This window comes from Aotus nancymaae, unplaced genomic scaffold (genome assembly GCF_030222135.1).
Source record: "Aotus nancymaae isolate 86718 unplaced genomic scaffold, 86718_ANA_hifiasm-v0.15.2.pri h1tg000019l, whole genome shotgun sequence".
Classification (NCBI taxonomy): Eukaryota; Metazoa; Chordata; class Mammalia; order Primates; family Aotidae; genus Aotus; species Aotus nancymaae.
This window is the reverse complement of record NW_026988431.1, coordinates 24,489,255-24,508,000: the sequence shown is the minus strand read 5'-3', so window position 1 is coordinate 24,508,000 and position 18,746 is coordinate 24,489,255. Positions and strand designations below refer to the sequence as shown.

General features: G+C 39.4%; 1 protein-coding gene across 4 annotated transcripts in view; it reads left to right on the top strand.

Moving 5' to 3' along the window:
• OXNAD1 (oxidoreductase NAD binding domain containing 1) overlaps positions 1-18,746 on the top strand; it is a 57,499-nt gene that overhangs the window by 23,563 nt on the left and 15,190 nt on the right. For 3 of the 4 annotated variants that reach the window (XR_010343445.1, XM_012466747.3, XM_012466746.3), the window contains exons 5-8: positions 2,102-2,208; positions 10,513-10,654; positions 17,297-17,539; positions 18,285-18,393. Coding sequence is in view for 3 of the 4 variants with exons in the window: in XM_012466747.3 (XP_012322170.2) it covers positions 2,102-2,208; positions 10,513-10,654; positions 17,297-17,539; positions 18,285-18,393 (601 nt within the window). In the remaining variant the exon portion in view is untranslated. The remainder of the gene's footprint in view (positions 1-2,101; positions 2,209-10,512; positions 10,655-17,296; positions 17,540-18,284; positions 18,394-18,746) is intronic. The other variant, XM_012466750.3, reaches the window with a different exon arrangement.

The window sequence follows — 18,746 nt, the reverse complement described above, 5'->3', positions numbered from 1 at the left end:
CCACCTACACGACCATGTGTGGCAGCCCTGACTCTCGAAGGACTGCACGTACACAGCACTGTATTCCTTGACATCTTTTTTCAAACTGTGTCCTTCCCCATTGCTTATCTGGTGAGCATTGTGTGTCATTAGGTAATAGTCATTGTGCAAACATCATAGAGTGTACTTACACAAACCTGGAGGGGCTAGCCTAATACACACTTAGGCTAAATGGTATAGCCTGTTGTTCCTAGGCGACAGACCTGTAAGCATGTTACTGTACTGAATATTTCAAGCGTTTGTAGCACAATGATATTTGTGTATCTAAACATAGAAAAATAGTACAAATCTGGTATTATGGGATCACCGTCGTATATGTTGTTTGTCGTCGACCGAAATGGCATTGCACAGCACATGACTGTACGTTATAACCAACACTTAATGAGTTCTGTGGGCCAGCAGTGTTATAAGTGCTTTCGTTGGTATTATGTCATTTAATCCTCCCAGCAAACCTATGAGGTATAGGTGGTATTATTCTCATTTTGTAGCTGAGGAGGGCTAGGTGACTTGCCCAGTGTCACAGAGCTTGGTAAGTGGTAGAGCCAGGACTAAATATACCAGGCGGTCCAGCTGCAGAGCCCATGCTGTTAACAGCCATATTCTGCTGCTTACTTTACTTTTTTGCTGAATTGCTTAGGATTGCAAATGGCATTAGATATAATCTTTGATGAAACAGGAATGTACTAAAGGGAGGAAAATTGAGTATGAAGGAAAGGGCTGGTGGTTGCTGGTGGAGCAGTGTTTGAGAGAGAGTAGGCAGGACTAGGACCAAGAGTGCAGGTAGAGGGTCACTAATGGAAAATCATCCAACTTTATTTTTAGGAGAGGAGGGAAGAGAGGGTTGGCAAAAATAGGGAGAAAGAAAGAGGTTAGGGATTTTGTAGGAGGGAGAGAAAGGTAGATAATATTAGAAGTTACTTTGGGGTGGTGAGAGAGACCACCATCCATCATGAGAATTATCAAGTGGATTTTTGAAAATGGTCTCCACTAATAGTTTGATGAGATCTAGTAGTCCTATGGAGTAGAAGGCCTGCATGAGCTCGTGTTAGGATGGGACATGCATTGATCTTGACAGATTTCCAAAGCACCCTTTGGTAGAGCTGTGAAGGTCACACCTTCCAAGGCGAGGGCTGTATTTTGGTTAGTTGCTGATTTGCTGCCCCAAGTGGAGTAGACATAGAAGGTTGAAGTAAGAGTCATGTTGTCTTTTTTCTTTGCTTGTGAAGATGTCCTAGGCTTACAGGATAAAGAGAAACAAAAAACAGATGAAAGAATAAAGGCAATAGAGACATTTTGAATTTGAGGGGTGTTGAGCCATGAATGGCACATTCCTGAATTGCTCCCTAGTCAAACCTATTCAGGGCCTTCTAGAAATCAGATACATCATGTAAAATAGTGCTTTTCAAACAATCTGTAGGGAAGAGGTCTTTTTGTTGTTAAGGTTGTCAACTGTTTCCATTTTATAAAATATTGTATGATAAATGAATTTGAAAATTGGTTAAAAACAGACATAAAGAGTGCAAACCCAATTTGTTTCGTATTACTAGATTCAACAGGCACAAGATTGTTCTGTGAAATTGTTAGTGTCTAAGTGCCTGCTTTTAATTTCTGAAATTAGTTCTTCATGGACTCCTTACACACTCAGAAGGAACAGTGGACCTCACTTTGCCCAGTACTGATGGAGAATCTAATGGCAGCTCCCTGATAAGACCCTGGCTTGTTTACAGAGTTCCCATTCCCTGAGCTCTTTCCAGAGTGCCTAGCCCAGTGCACAGCTCATTGTGGATACTCATCAAATAAATGCCAGTTAAATGATCCCTTTAATAGATGAGTTTTGAATCAGGATAAAATTAAATTAGTATGATAAGTCTTTCAAAAAGAAGTTAATTAAAATGTATTCATATGGGGGTAGGCTGAACTAAAAGTGTGCTTTACGTTGTTTGGCAATTTTCAAAAACCACATCTTTGTAGATTTCAAAAACCTTAGTTCCCAGGATGCCACCATTTGTCCCTTGCGCTGTGTATGCACTAACCTCAGCCACAGTTCGTCTTTTGGTTTTAGATTGTGTCAGCAGCTAAGGTGTGCGGAGCTGCCAATGAGTCACCGTCAGTGAAGAGCCTCCGCTTGCTTATTGCTGATCAAGACTTTTCCTTTAAAGCTGGCCAGTGGTAAGTGGCTTTTCTGTGTTCCAAGTATATGTGTTCAAGAAGGTGCCCTCAGGTAGAAGGGATTATTTTTCCTTCTGGAAAAGACCTCTCTGCCTAGCCATTCCCTTGAGGAAGAGGAATTCTAGATCCTATCTTCTCAGGGTGAGCCTTTGTTGGCACAGAGGATCTGATTCCTTTCCTGACCTTAGAGCCCTTGGGTTTTGAGCCTGTGGCTCCCTTAGTCATATATGAAAATTGCTATCTTGAGTTTTCCTCATTCAAACAAAGCAGCTAGTTCTGGTCCATGGAACTGACAGCTCTGTTAATTACGCTCTTTGGGAACGGTTGCTAACAGAATGCACTTCAGTAATCTAATCTCCTTGAGTTACGTGTTGTTTTTTAAAAATTAGTCGTCTTTGTGTCCAATGCAGAGTGAACAAAGCATCCTGAAGAGAAGAGGAACTAGTGACGTCATCACAGGGCTCACTACCCTCTTGACTGAATTCTTGTATCATACGTACCTTACCTGGGTTGAATTTAAAATACTTGGCTTAATTTCTTATCAGGATTCCCCAGTCAGACCCAGCTCCCCCTAACCCCCACACAAATCATAAGTCTATCCCATTTGACTTGGGACTGATCAGCATGCTGACCGGGTTAACAGCTCAGCTGTCTCCCTTTTTCTCCAAATGGGGCCTCACTGAGCTTCAATTCAAGTTCAGTTGTAAAGAAAGCAACTTGAATTTCCCGAGGAAAGGTGTGTATGGGTGTGTGTGTCCTTTATTTAAATAAAGCATTCATTTCTAAATGAATTCCTGGCATGTCAGTCTTGATAGTGTTTCTTAGGAGTCACTTGACTAATTTTGGCAGCCCATCTGGAAATGTGGTTTTGTTAGAAGGAGGATGTGTGATAATAGCAAGTGTGATAATAGCAAGAGTTAGCAGTCTTGTGTGTTAATAGTTTGCCTTTGAATTTAGAACTAGAAAACAAGATGCTGATTGCAATAATTTGCGTTTGTGAGGCAATTTACTGCAGTCTTTGCACATGTTCGATGATACACATTAAATGCATTTTGCCTGTTTTAGGGGGGTGGGCAACATATTTACCCTTCAAAAATGGTTTAGCAGTCATTATATTGAAAAGTGGAAACTTTAATTGTAATGATCTGTTCTTCCATATTTCCTTTCTGTGGAAGTGTTTATGTCGTGTGCACAGCACTGTCTCTGTGCCTTCAGCTCTGAATCCTGCCAAGACTCAGACCCAGCCTCCTGGTTAGGAAAAGCCTGTGCATTGGTTATTGTGCTGCTACGTGGTGTGCCTGCAAGTGTAATGCACTCGCAAACTTCAGTTACCTGATTAGAAAATGTCCTTGTTCCCTAGTGATAGTTGTAGAAATAGAGTCCTGTGATTCTCAAGATGAAATGATTTGGGGTTGGTGTTATGTATACCATCCCAATGAATGGATTTGGTTATTTCACTAAATTTAGGCGTGGGTTTGATATGTGCCTGTCAGACTTCTTCAGAGGTCAGACTTGGTGGGTAAGGATCACTGACTGGTTAGTGGTGATGCTTTTCCTCCCAGTTGCTGATCAGCATTCATTCCAGGCCCCTGGGCCCTCCTCTTTCAACAGATTGCACCGTTACCATTGATTTATGGTTCTAAAGGTTGTGAGTTCCTTTTGATATGTGACCTTATGGGTACAGAATGGCCATTTTGCTTGGGTTGGTGGTGTCTGTCCCTTCCGTGCTGTTGTTAGCATGGCTTTGCGCTCTAGGCTCTCTCTCAGGTCATCAGCTTGGTAGTAACCACCATGTGGCACTTTGGAGAAGAGGGCAAGGATTAGGTAGAGGGAGTGAGGATGTGGCTGCCAGACAGTTTGTGTAGTTAGGATTGTCAGACTGGAGAGCTGTTAGAAATGAAGGAGAGGTTGCTGTTGGGCTTATCTTTGGGATAAGAGATTGGGCCATGATTCCACATCTCTGATTTTTTGACTGGTGGCTTCCTCTGACACCTACCAAACTCTGAGAATGAGGTTCCAGGCCCAACTGTAACTAAATCAATGAATGTTGTCTGTGACTAGCTGGGGCTTTAGCCACAGATCCCTGTGTAGACACCTTCAGCATAGATGAGATATAGGCCTGAAGGGGCTGTTTTTGCACTACACTGTGTTCTTCCTGGGTCCTGCAGAGAGGACGGTTCCTGTAGCAGGAAACCAGTTCCAAGAGCTCTAGCAATCCATTCCTGAGAGAAAGGCCAAAGGCAGAAGTCACCTCAAAACATTTCACACATGAGCAGGGCTAAACTTGGTTCATCTTAAAGTAGACCTACCACTTGCTAGCTCCTTAGTGAGTCCCGCCCTTCACCAGAATTCCTCCTTCCTGGGGGTGGAAAGATTGGCACTCACTCTTGGGTCTGGAGCATGCCACCACTAGTCCTCACACAGTGTGCAGCTGCCGGGAGTTTTTAGATTCACATTTCTCTGTGGCACTCACTGCCTGCCTCCGACAATGGTTGCGCTACTGTGGGTAGCAGTGTATTGTCGCCTAGTGCCCTGAAGACTGCTCAGCTCACATGCTTGCTTTCTACCAGCCAGCTCTGTGATGTGGGCAGTTTCCTTATTTGTCTGGGCTTCAGTTCTCATATCTTCAAAGAGGGAGCAATAGACTATGTTTTGGGATATTTAAAGTGTTTAGCATAATGCCTAATGTTAACTTTGATTTTAGCTTTTGTTATTGCTAGTATTTCATTCAATCAGTTAGATCATATGTGCTGATAAGGCCCAGGGGTCATATTTCAGTTCTTATCTCCTTGGTCAGTTTCCCTGCAGTGAAGCTGTTGATTAGAAGGGCAGCAGGCCAAATAGGAGTGGGGGCTCATCACCACGATGTCATCACTGATGCCCGGGTCAGTACTCAGTCCACACTTGGCTGGGTAGAGCATGCCTCCTGAGGAGAAGTAAGGCCAGAGCATTTTCAGAGAGCAGAAGGAATTCCTGGTCCTAGTGTGTCTGACTTTCTACCAGATAACATAAGTTTTGATGCTAGAAAGCAACTTTGAGCCCTACTGAGAGAAAGAGGACACCAAGAAGAAACATTAGAGGAGCAAGATTAGAGAAACAAGATTGGACCTCTGCCCTTGAGCAGGGCTGCCACACTGCAGCTAGGTAACCTCCTTACCACCTACACGACCATGTGTGGCAGCCCTGACTCTCATAGGACTGCACGTACACAGCACTGTATTCCTTGACATCTTTTTTCAAACTGTGTCCTTCCTCATTGCTTATCTGGTGAGCATTGTGTGTCTTTTAAGACTGTTTAAAGGGCATCTCTTCTGTGAAGTCTTTCTTAATTCCTCCACTCCTGGTAGAATCGATTCCTTCCTCTGCTATGCTAAGCAGATTTTATCATTGCCCATTTAATTGTATGTGTTTGTTAATTTTCCTTCTCTTAGACTGGATTCATTGAGGGCAGCAACTAAGACATATGTGCATCTTTGTACCTCCAGCAAGTACCACAGTGCCTGTATATGGTAGGCGGGTGCTCTCTTTGGTGTTTGCATTAAGTGAGTGAGCGAGGGGCTCTGGGAAACTGTAAGCAAGGACTAAAGGGTTCTGGGATCTCATAGTATAGCTGCTGTGTGCTTGGCACTGGGCTCCCTTTGTGGGCAGGACCCAGCTGCCTAGTGTGTCATAGTTGGATGTGGACATCCACTGCTTCACTGCACACCTAGGCTCCTTCTGCATACACTCACTCATTGGGTATATAGTAAGGGCTTTAACTCATGGCTCCAAGAGTGCTCATCCTGCAAAGGACATTTTTAAAGGTGCGTGTTTAAAGTTTGGTTCTTTCTTGGACAGATATTTCATGAAATATGTATTGTGCATATTTTCTTAAATCCATTCAGATGAAGTTTTTATATAACTTAAATTCTTCTGTTTTTTTTTTTTTTTAATGAAGGAGTCCTTTCTCCAAAGTTTCTAGAGAAGAGGGTTCCCTTTCATTCAACTGAGAGAATGGTCTTCATCAGCATTGAGCAGCAGAGGGCACTGTAGTTCAGGAGATGAAGCAGCGAAAATAGCTCATTAATGTATTTATTTTGTAAACATGGAAATAATGGAGATTTTATATACCTCCTCTGTGACGACATACAGCAACTGTGTTAACAAATGCTAACGATAGTCTTTTAAATTTTTATCTTGTCTGAGGTGAAACGAAAGTTAAAGTATTCATGGAAAAAAGTCAAGTGAAAATAGGTTAACGTTGACTAAAGACCTTTTTGGGAGCACTTCCAATCCAGAACTGGTTTTTAAAGACCGTAATAAATGACTGGAAATGTAAGGCCATAGATTGGAGGAGGATTTTTTTTTAAGGTCATAGATCAAATCAGAGAACATCTTGTGCTTTTCTTTTGAGCCTATATGTGAGTAAGCAACTGGGGAATGATGGTATTTTTTGTTCTGGGATGGCTGTGAAACACCTAGATTGGATGTTTATGTTTCCCAGGTATGGGGATGAGAATTTTTTGTAGTTTTATGTCCTAATAAATTTTTCTTGGTATGTGACTAGGTTTATTGCTAGAATCCTCACCAAAAAAGGGTTTCTGTGGCATAGAATTATTGAAAGCTTGAAACCCAGGAGCTCTAGACTACAGGATGTGGTTAGAAGAAAAGAAGGAAACATGAGACTTGTGTAACTCAGAGGCTGTATCAGCCTATTAAGTTTGCCAAATGCTAGTGGGAGAGTTTTTGTTACTTTTCTTGCCCCTTTTTCACACTTTTTAAAACTTGAAAAAACTGTTAGATTGAGATATATTCATATAAAATTCAAACATTTAAAGTGTGCAATTCAGAGGTTTTAGTACATTAAGAGAGTTGTGCGGCTATCAGCACAATCACATTTAGAACATTTTTATCATCTCAGAAAGAAATTCTGTAAGATTATTCATTCCCCATCCTCCTGCCCAGCTTAGATGACCACTCATCTATTTTGTCTCTATGGATTCATCTATTATGGACATTTTATATCAGTGGAATCATATACTACAGTGTGTGGTCTTTTTGTGATTGGCTTCTTTCACTTAACATGATTTCAGGGTTCATCTATGTTGTAGCCTATATCAGTACTATTCCATTGTTTGGATATACCACATTGTGTTTATATCTTCATCAGCTGATGGACATTTAGATTGTTTTCCACTTTGGAGTTATTGTGAATAATGCTGCCATGAACATTCATGTACAAGTTTTTGAGTGGACATATAGTTTCACTTATCTTGGGTCTAAACCTGGGTGTGTAATTGTTGGGTCATAGGCTGTTTAACATTTTCAGGTACTACTAAATTGTTTTCTAGAGGGGCTGTGCCATTTTACATTCACACCAGCAATGTGTAAGTGTTCCAATTTCTCCAGACCTCACTAACACTATTGTTTGTCTCTTTGATTATAGCCATCCAGGTGGATATGAAGTGGCAGCTCATTATGATTTTGACTTACATTGCCCTAATGACTGTTGATGTTGAACATCTCTTCATGTGCTTATTAGCCATTTATATATCTTCTTTGAAGAAATGTTAATGAAGAGTGTTTTGCCCATTTTTTATTTGGTTGTCTCTTTATTACTGAGTTGTAAGAGTTCCTTTTGTAATCTGAATACAAGTACCTTAATATTAATAGATACATTATTTAAAAATATTTTTTCCCATTCTGTAGATTGTCTTCTAAACTTTCTTTTTGTTTTTTTTGAGACAGAGTCTCATTCTGTTGCCCAGGCTGGAGAGCAGTGGTGCAATCTCGGCTCACTGCTACCTCTGCCTCCCAGGTTCTAGCGATTCTCCCACCTCAGCCTCCCGAGTAGCTGGGACTATAGGTGCGTGTGCCATCATGCCCAGCTAAGTTTTGTATTTTTAGTAGAGGCGGGGTTTTACCATGTTGGCCAAACTGGTCTCAAACTCCTGACCTCAGGTGATCTGCCCATCTCGGCCTCCCAAAGTGCTGGGATTTGTACAGGCATGAGCCACTGTGCCCTTTCTCGATGATAACATTTGTAGTACAAAGTTTTTAATATTGATGAAATCTAGTTTCTCTGTTTTTTTTTCTCTGACCTTTTAGGTTTGGGATCATGTCTAAGAAGCCATTTCCATGAAGTTTTACTCCTGTGTTTTCTTGTAAGAGTTTATAATTTTAGCTCTTACATTAATTTCTGTGTATGTTGTGAGATAGGGGTCCAAATTCATTCTTTTGTATGTGGTTATTCAGTTCTCTTAGTGCCACTGTTGAGTAGACTGTTCTTTTGCCATTTAATTGGCTTGGCAACCTTGTCAAAAATCAATTCACTGTGAATTTAAGGCTTTATTTCTGGACATTCCATTCTTTTCCATTGACTACTTGTCTGTCCTTACGTCAGTACAACAGTGTCTTCATTACTGTAACTTTCTAGTAACTTTTGAAATCAGAAGGTGTGAGTTCTGCAAATGTATACTTCTTTTTCAGGATTGTTTTAGTGATTCTGGGTTCCTCAAATTTCCATAAAATTTTATGATCAACTTGTCAGTTTCTACAATGAAACCACCTGTAGTTTTAGTAGGTATTGCATTGAAACTGTGGATTAATTTGAGGAGTATTGTCCTCTTAGCGATATTAAGTCTTCCATGTCATGAACATGGGATCTGCTTCTATTTACTTAGATCTTCAATTTTTTTTTCCAGTGGTGTTTTGTAGTTTTTGTTGTGTAAGTCTTACACTTATTTCGTTAAATTTATACCCGATTATTTTATTCTTTTTTATGCTATTGTAAGTGTAATTGGTTTTCTAAATTTCATATTTGGATTGTTCATTGCTAGTGTGTAGAAATACAGTTGATTTTTGTCTGTTGATCTTGTATCCTGCAAACTTATTAGAAAGTATTGGTTCTAATATCTTTTTAGTGAATACTTTAGTATTTTCTATATATGACAGCATACCATCTGCAACTTCTACCTCTGCAATCTGAATGCCTTTTATTTTATTTTATTTTCTTGTTTATTTATCGTGGCTAGAACCTTTAGTACAATGTTGAGTTGGAGTGGTAAAAGTAGACATCCTTGTCTTATTTATCTTGGAGGGAAACTTTCAGCCTTTCACCATTAAGTAGGATGTTAGCTGTTCTGAATCCCTTTTATTTCATTTTCTTTGTTTACTCACCTTGGCTAGAACCTCTAGTACAATGTTGAGTTGGAGTGCTGAAAGTAGACATCCTTGTTTCTGTTAATGGGGAAACTTTCAGCCTTTCACCATTTAAGTAGGATGTTAGCTGTGGGTCTTTTGTAGATGCCCTTTATCAGGTTGAGAAAGTTCCCAATTATTCCAAATCTGTTATTTTTGTTATGAAAAAGTGTCAGATTTTTCTTCCTCTATTGAGATGATCATGTTGGTTTTGTCATTTAGTCTACTGAATGGTGTATTATATTGATTTATTTTCAGATGTTAAACCAATCCTGTATTCCTGGAATTTTTCTATCTATATTCAGAAGGGATATTGGTCTGTAGTTTTCTGTCGATGTCTTTGTTTGGCTTTGGTATGAGGGTAATACTGGCCTCATAAAATTAGTTGGGAAGTGTTCTCTTCTGTTTTTGGAAGATATTTTGAAGGTTTGGTATTAATTTTTAGTACTTACCAGGATGTCATTTGGACCTGAGCCTGCCTTTTGTTTGTTATGTTTTTGAGATGGGATTTTGCTCTTGTTGCTCAGGCTGGAGTGCGATGGCGCAATCTCAGCTCACTGCAACTTCCGCCTCCCGGGTTCAAGTGATTCTCCTGCCTCAGCCTCCCACGTAGCTGGGATTACAGGCATGCACCCCTATACTTGGCTAATATTTGTTTTTTTTTTAGTAGAGATGGGGTTTCGCCATGTTGATCTGGCTGGTCTCGAACTCTTGATCTCAGGTGATCCACCTACCTTGGCCTCCCAAAGTGCTGGGACAGGCATGATCCACCACGCCTGGCCTGGACCTGAGCTTTTCTTTGTGGGAGGTTTTAAAATTATAACTCAGTCCTTTAACTTGTTATGAGTATGTTCAGATTTTCTTTCTTCTTAAGTCAGATTTGGTAGTTTATGTCATTTTAACAATGTGTGCATTTCTTGTAAGTTAGCTAATTTTTTTGGCATATAGTTGTTCATGAAATTCTTTTATAATTCTTTTTCTTTCTGTAAGCTTTTTGATGATCTCTCCTCTTTTATTCTTCAGTAATTTTTCTTTTTTTCATAGTCTAGCAAAGGTTTGCCAATTTTAACTTACCAATTTTTAAAATTGCTTAAACAATAATCATTTATTTGACTTTCCTTTTAGGGTTGATTTCTTTATTCCAGGAGTCTCTGTCGTTGGTGGGTTTTCAATATGCTCCAGTCCCAGACTGCTAGAACAAGAGAGAATGATAGAATTGGCAGTGAAATATACCAACCACCCTCCTGCCCTCTGGGTTCACAATAAGGTAAGCAAACTGCCTGTTTAAACTCGATGATCTGGGAAATCTCTGGCACCCACAAAATTTGTGTTAAGGTCATTTGATTCACCTAAGAAACCTGGGCTAGAGTAAAAGGATACATGCCCACAAAAAGCGTCTAAGAAAGGTCAAAGAAACTGATGCATTAAGTATGAGTCAGAGACTTTGGGATCTGGAAATATTTTCTGGGTCAGCAAACAGTATTCAGTTGAATACTGCTTTAGAATTAAAATATTTTATATTTTATGCAAGTTATAAAAAATTGGCTCTCTGTGACATGTAAATGGTAAATCTATAAATCAGATTATTTTGTCCTAACCATCCTAAAGGGAATTAAATTATTATTTTGTCATTTGGAGGGGAGACTGTCTGATTACATAGTATTGCTTCTTCCCAGAGATGAGCACAGCTAAATCCATGGTGCCATTGCCTCTCCATTTCTGGAAAGTCTCTGGAAAGCTCTTCACTTGGGATTCTGAGAGAGAATCCAATTTGACTGCTGTTAATAACTCATACTTCACCACAGGGCTTAACACAATCCTACAGAAGCTGCCTGTCATTACCTACTAGAACTCTGAAAACAAAGAATGCGCTCAGAACAGATCAGTTACTTGTTGTCTTAGTTTTTGACCCTTCTATCCTTTTCACTTTTTGCCTTTTCTATCCTTTTCCTTTTCCTTTTGCTTCCACTTCATTACTAGAGTGTCTTCTATATTTACCAACAACCTCTGTCCCATCCCAGGCATTTTCTTACCTTCTTTACCAAAAACACATATCAGTACAAATATGGCTTCAAAAGCAGCATTTTCCTGTTTCCTGGAAATCATTGGGAATCAACAAGGGAAAAAGAAAGCAAAAACTCTATTTTCAGCAAAACTTGGAAACAGACTCTAGTATATTTTTAAAGGTTGCAGAAAATTATTGTGTTTATGTAGGAGCCACCTGGAAATAAGTAGAGGAGAGAGGCCAAGAGTAGCAAATCTCATAGAGCACCAACAAAAATACATGAGGGAGTGGGGTGGGACTTACAGCTATTGCCTGCAAAAGGGGGTATGGAAACACAGTTGAGTTTTGTGGCTGCAGAAGTCCCACCTGGACGCAGCAACATTCAGTTAGGAGAGAAGGCACATGAAAAATGACACAGACAAACCATGTTTGTAGGAACTAATATGTCCTGTAGTGGCTGAAGAGAACTTTCATGTTGGAAAAACCAGCTAGCTTAGAGGATACTCTGTGGCCCGTCCCCCAGTATAAAACCTTCTTACAAATAGTTGGTCCAAAAAAAAAAAGCACAGTTCATTTTAGTCTCATGAAAGAAATCAAAGAAGACATAAGTAAATAGAGAGATGTACTGTGTTCATAGATTGGAAAACTCAACATAGTACAGAAGTCAGTTCTCCTTAAATTGATATATAGATGTAACAGAAGACTAATCAAAATCTCAACAGGATTTTTTTATAAATATGGACAAAGTGATTTTAAAATTTATATGGAACAAAAAAGGACCTAGGATAGCTAAAACAATTTTGGAAAAGAATAATAAAGTGAGAAGAATCACATTAGTCAAATTTAAGATTAAACTACAGCATTCAAAATAGTATGGTATTGGTGAAAGGAGAAACACATCAAATAAAATAACAGAATAAAGAGTTTAGAAATAGAATGACACCTATACAGTCATTTTATTTTTGACAGAGTTGCTAGATTCATTGAAAAAATTGAACGGCAAAAGGATAGCCTTTTCAACAAATAGTTCTGGAACAATTTTGCATGTATATGCAAAAAACAGAAAGCCTTCAACCTAAACCTCATACTTTATATTCAGAATTAACTCAAAATGGGTTGTAGATCTAAATATAAAACATGGTACTGTAAAAGTTCTAGAAGAAAACAGGAGATATTTGGAACTTGAGAGTAGGTAAAAAATTCTTAAACACAGTGCCACAAGCAAGATCCATCAGAGAAAAGGTTGATGATAGGACATGGTCAGAATTAAAACTTCTTCTACAAAAGACATTTAACCCAACTGAAAAACAAGCTATAGACTGGGAGAAAATATTTACAAATAAAATATCTAACACAGGACTTGAATCTAGAATATATAAAGAAATCTCAAGAGTCAACAAAACACAAGTAACATGATTTTTTTAAATGGGCAAAGGATTGAATAGACACTTCACTAAAAAAGGATATCCTTATTTTCATTGCGAATAAGCAATGAAAAGGTGTTCAAACATCATTAACCCTGAAGGAAATGTAAATTAAAACCCTGTATGGTGGAATACCACTACAGACCTAGTCCAGTGTCTAAAATTAAAAATATTGACAATACCAAGCATTGGCAAGGATGTGGAGCAACTGGAACTCTCATATATTGCTTATATTGCTAGTGGGAATGCACAATAGTACAGCCAATCTGGAAAGCATATTAGCAGTTTTGTATAAAGTTAAACATACACTTAGCATATGACCCAGCAATACTATTTCTGAGTGCCTTAGAGAAATGAAGGCTATGCTCACATAAAAGCATAACATGAATATTTGTAGCAGTTCTCATAATTATTAAAAACTGTTAGAGACAACCCAGATGTCCCTCAGCAGGTGAATGGATAACCTGTGATATATTCATACAAGGGACTGCTATTAAAGGGATGAATTATTGATGCACACAGCTTTGTGGGCAAATCTCAGAGGCATTCTGTTGAGTACAAGAAGACAGTCCCAAAAGGTTACATACAGTATAATCCCATTTTTTTCACATTCTGGAAGACAAAGATATAAGATGTGAAACAAATCAGTGATTGACTGGGGTTGGGGTGACTGGAAAGGCAGGAGCATAAAGGGATAGCACGGGGGAATATTTTCAGGGGGTGATGGAACTAGTATATGTTTTGATTTTGATGGTTGTTACCCAGATCTATATGTGTGTTAAAATTCATAGAACGATATACCAAAAGAAAAAGATGTCTGTTAAGGGAATTTTAGAAATAATTTTTAAAAAATCTGCAGGAGCAACAAAATATATTTTTGTGGTTTACACGTCAAATTGTGTCTGTCCAGGATAACAACCAGATGCCTGTGTGGGCATTTCCGTTGTAAACGTATGTTGTCACATTTTTACCCTGCCTCCTGAGTCTCTCTTTCAGTGTGGCCTCAGCTGCCTCATTCCTTTTTGGATTCTCTGTGGATTTTCCACTCATTACTGTCTCTAGGCTGCTCCTAGAGGTGCTAAAATACGTTGCTGGGGTGAGATCAACAAGGTGTCCACATGCCCCTTGCTGAGAGTTGAAATAAGCATAGCCATCCCAACTCCTAGTGCCAGGAACATCTCCCCACCCTCCCTGTTATCCTTAGCCTCCCATGCGACCTGGCCTGGTCCTGGTCCACAGCGTCCTGCTTTCATGCCTCATTGGCATTTCAGTGAAGGAACTTATTCTTACAGGCTGTAGAAAATCTCAAAGTGGTGTTGCCTGAATGCACATCCTAATTGTAGTGCCTGCTCTAGTCTGCCCAGTGGGAGTTGCAAACAGCCTTTATGAAGTCAGATTTTTCTTGGACCCATTTTCAGGTGGCTATTTTCCTCCTGAGGATTTGTCTTATTAAGCCATTAGAGTGGACAGTGGAGGCACGTGAATGGGTGGCAGCAGGCTACACCATTGAGACATGGAATAAAGTGCCATAAATGTCTTCCTTTTTTTAAAATCTGCTTTAGCTCAAGCTCTTGGCAGGGTAAAGGGTTCTAGACAGCTATTGTGTGCCCAGCTCCAGTTGCTGTGGAAAGGTTATTTCACAAGTAGAAAATCTATACCAAAATTAGATACATTGCTGTGTAATTGAAGGTAATGTCCTTTTACTTACTTACATATTATAGTATACAGTACATTGAGTCTTGTCTTCATGTTACCCTGGCAGTTTTTATTGATCAAAAAGACAAAGGTGGCTTTTGATTCTTTCCAGATGCTAGCAAATTGGAAGATAGACCTACTGAAGATTATTTTGTCATTAAGAATAAGACAGGCTTCTTGAGTACTGTCTTTCCCTGGGGCACATTTTCTTGCCAACTTTAGAGTTGAAAATACTCCGGTTTCTAAAAACAATAACTTAGAGGCTTTCTTTTGTTGTCATTACTAAGCATGCCAAAGATGGCCATTGGAGAAAATTATTTCAGTCCCTTTCACTCTGATTCTTATAGATAGAGAACGGCACAGGCAAGCAGGAGAGGGAGGGAAGGAGGATATAGGAGATGAAATTCATTGTCATCATTAGGCAGAGCCTCTTGTATCTTAAATTCTATTTTTGAGACTTGAAAGGAAAGAATATTTTAAAGCACCTTGGTAGCCACTGTAGCAATTCCTAGATTTTAGTTATTCCTAACTGAATGCTTCCTTGCTGCTAATTTCTTTTGTCAAAAATGAAAACCCTCTTATCACCATTCATGTAAAAATCTCCTGCATATTTAAAATAGTTAGGTTCAGACATTTTTTTCCCCTGAGAGAAAGGGTATCCATTCATTTAACAGTTCTTTACCAAAAAGGACATGTTTTGTGAATTCAAATAATTTTCATTTTTCTTAGATATTCTCTAAGTTTAACTCATCTTTAAATTGTAGAGCCCATATTAAATTCATGTCCAAAAGTACTTACTGCTCACCTGACATGCAAGGTGCCATGATGTGAATGCTAAGGGTTTGGTTCTCAAAAGCATGTGATATGTTATTACTTCTTTGGAGGGTATTCATTTAGTTGATTTATGCTAGGAACATGTAATGGGAGAAACCTATGCTCTTAATATAAGTTTCTTTATTCCTGGAATCTGTTTTTTAGTGACAGGGAAGAAGGAAGCTGCCATCGCCAGCACTTTTTCTTTTGTGACAGCTGCAATGACCAAAATACCTTCTTATATAGAGCCAGATACTAGTGAGCTTCTCCTCATTGTGAGTCAGTTAATGTTCACACAAACCCTGTGAGGTGGGCAGTGCAAGTGCTGGTACCCATTTTCTAGGGGTGGCAGCAGAGGCTTAGAGAATTTAAAGGATTTACTGGATTTCATAGGGGCCATGATTAAAATTCAATCTTTTGACTCCTAGATCAGTGTTTTTTTTTTTTCCCCCCAAACAAGGGGTTACCAACTCTGTCAGATCCAATGTCCCTTTCTAGAACTGTCCTGAAATGTAAAAAAATCCTAGTTAATGTAATGTACCCATAGATTTTTTTTAATAACATAATTCTCTAACTGTAATACAAAGGAGAAGTACAAGAAAGTGATTCATAATCAAAGAATATGTATTTTAACATGTAAATGGCTAGGCAGATCTAACTGGAAAACAGGATGAAGTAGTCGGATGGCTGTTCCTGAACATAGGATCACCATGAATACACTGTTACAGATGTAGTGATAAAGGTGTGTTGTGTGGGTGATACATGTCACTGGAATGTGGTTTTCCAGAACAGTGAACATGCTTGGTAAAGTTCTGAACACAACAAAGTGCAATTTACATTGTGACTACTGAGTTTATTTGTAAAAATGAGTTAGGGTCTAGTTTCAGATCATTGTAAATCAGTTTTCACCTGTAAGAACATCTTTTGGGCCGTTCAGGAGTCATTGTACAGGACAGTCTTGTGCATTGTAGATAATGGTGTGCTGACAAACCAGCTATCTAAATTTAAAAAGCCCTGAGTTGTATCATTTGCTGATTTCTATATTGTAAATACTCCCACAATGGCTGATTTCAAACTACCAGTAGAAACTTTCTTACAAAATTCCCGTACATTTGACCACCAGTTTAGTAGGAGCCGGCTCTGGGAAACCACTAACTTTGTAGGATCTCTTGCATCTCTGACCCTGCCCTCTAAATGCCAGTTGGAGTCCCCAAATCATTGTGATGATAAAAAATGTCATCACAAGTTTCCCAAACACATTCATCAGACGCTGTAGCACCCCCACTGAGAAACCAGTACATTCAACTCTAATGGCATTATGGGCATAAGTGACCTCACCAAATAGTAGCTGCTTTATCTAGATAGATGTATGTGATACTCCATAGTCTGAAGCCTCTGGCTGCCTGTTCTTGTTTCTCTAGGGAGAAGGGAACAACACTGAATGGTACTGCAGGGCTGGTCTAAGCCTGTAGAGCAGGTCTGGCTATGTCCTACTGAGGCTCAAGAGGGAGCCCCAGTGCTCACATTTTTCAGTCTTGATGAACCCAGGCAGGCAATATAGTGACATTTGCCACATCCTGTTTCTCTCAGCTTTGGTCAGAACACAGAAGCACAACTCAGATAAAGGAGACCCATACTTCAGAGCTGTCCCCTGCCTTTGAGTCCATTGCCTCTTTCCTCAATCCAATTCATCACCTTAGAAGTTAACAAATGGTAAAATCAGTGAAGCACATCTCCTTTTCTCAATATTGGAATGGCTGTTCAGTATGGATTACGAAGGTGGATTAGCTTATGGCCTATAAAATGAGCAAGTGGAATCAATTCACAGGGCCTCGGGAAAATTGGGAGCAAGCTATAAAAGTAATCCTAAATACGGATAATACAGGCGGTAGACCCAGTTTTATTAAAGTAGAACATTTGGTTTAAGACCTGCGCTACAAAAGGCTAAAGGATTTTTTCTTTCCTGCCTTAGTGTACACTCGACTCTGAAGTGGCTGTGAGAGTGGGTGGGGAGTTATTCTTTGACCCTCAGCCTACTGAAGCCTCTAGAAACCTCGTGTTGATTGCAGGAGGAGTCGGAATTAACCCTCTGCTTTCCATCCTGCGGCATGCAGCAGATCTCCTCAGAGAGCAGGCAAACAAAGGACGTGGATATGAGATAGGAACAATAAAACTATTCTACAGTGCAAAAAATACCAGTGAACTCCTGTTTAAGGTAAAGGAGGAATAGCTTGCTATAAGCAGACTTGTGTATTAATTGTTCACAGAAGTTTTTTCTCTAGGTTCTGTTTTCTCTGCAAAGGTTCAAACAAAAGGCTTGGCAAGGTTTAATCATGCTCAAATGAGAACTAACCAACACACCTTACCCAAGACAAGTAAAACTACCAGTTAAGTGACAGCAAAGGGTGGGTTTTGGTGGGATGGAATCTGGAGGTTAGATGAACAGAAAAGTCACAAGGGTCCTGAGATTCCAATCAGGAGACCTACAGTGGACCGATGTATCACAGGAGTAGGTAAGACTTACACAGTGTGGACCCAGCTGGGTAAATGAAACCCTCAGTTGCATCTGTTTAAACTAAGTGCATTTGATGGAGAAAGCTTTCACTGGGGATTGCTTTGCAGCTGCAGGAATGAACAAAAGAACAGAAACAGTTAAAAGACACAACTGTGGTCAGTGAAACTGCTGCTTAATTGCCAATGCTTGAGAAAAAGGAAAAAGAAAAAACTCCCGGAGAGTTGGTAATATGCTTGTTAGCATATTCAGATTTCAATTAAAGCCAAATAGCCCTCTGTAGTCTGAATGCTCTGGCCTGCTAGGCTGCAAACAATATCTCTCTAAGTAGAGAGCAGGAGTGGCAGACGTGTGCAGAATGGGAGTTGAGGTTCAGCGTCAATGGTTGTGCACATCTGTTTTGATTTTTTAAAATTGTAGTGTGACCAAAATATGTTTGACATTCCAGAAAAATATCCTTGATTTAGTAAATGAATTTCCTGAGAAGATTGCATGCAGTTTGCATGTTACAAAACAGACTACACAAATCAGTGCAGAACTCAAGCCGTACATCACGGGTGAGTCCCCTAAAGATATTTTGACTGTCTCTGTGCAATTATTTGATGGACATACCAGTTTGTTGAGCATAGATGCCTTATTGTTGGAAGTTGCTGGCTGGGAATGTCACTATCTGGGGAATTGAGATGATCATCATGGAAAAATAAAGAGATATTTAGTTGGATTTACTCATATGCAGGTTTCCTATTGCCTATGTTAAAAGTGTATTTTTCACACTTTTTAAGAGGCCTTTGCATCATTACTGTAGTATACCTATGAAGAATTTATATTCCACATTTGGCTGAATTGATTTCATTTGCCATTAATGGTCATTTAAACAACTCATGATTTCCTCTGAAAGGATTTTTATATA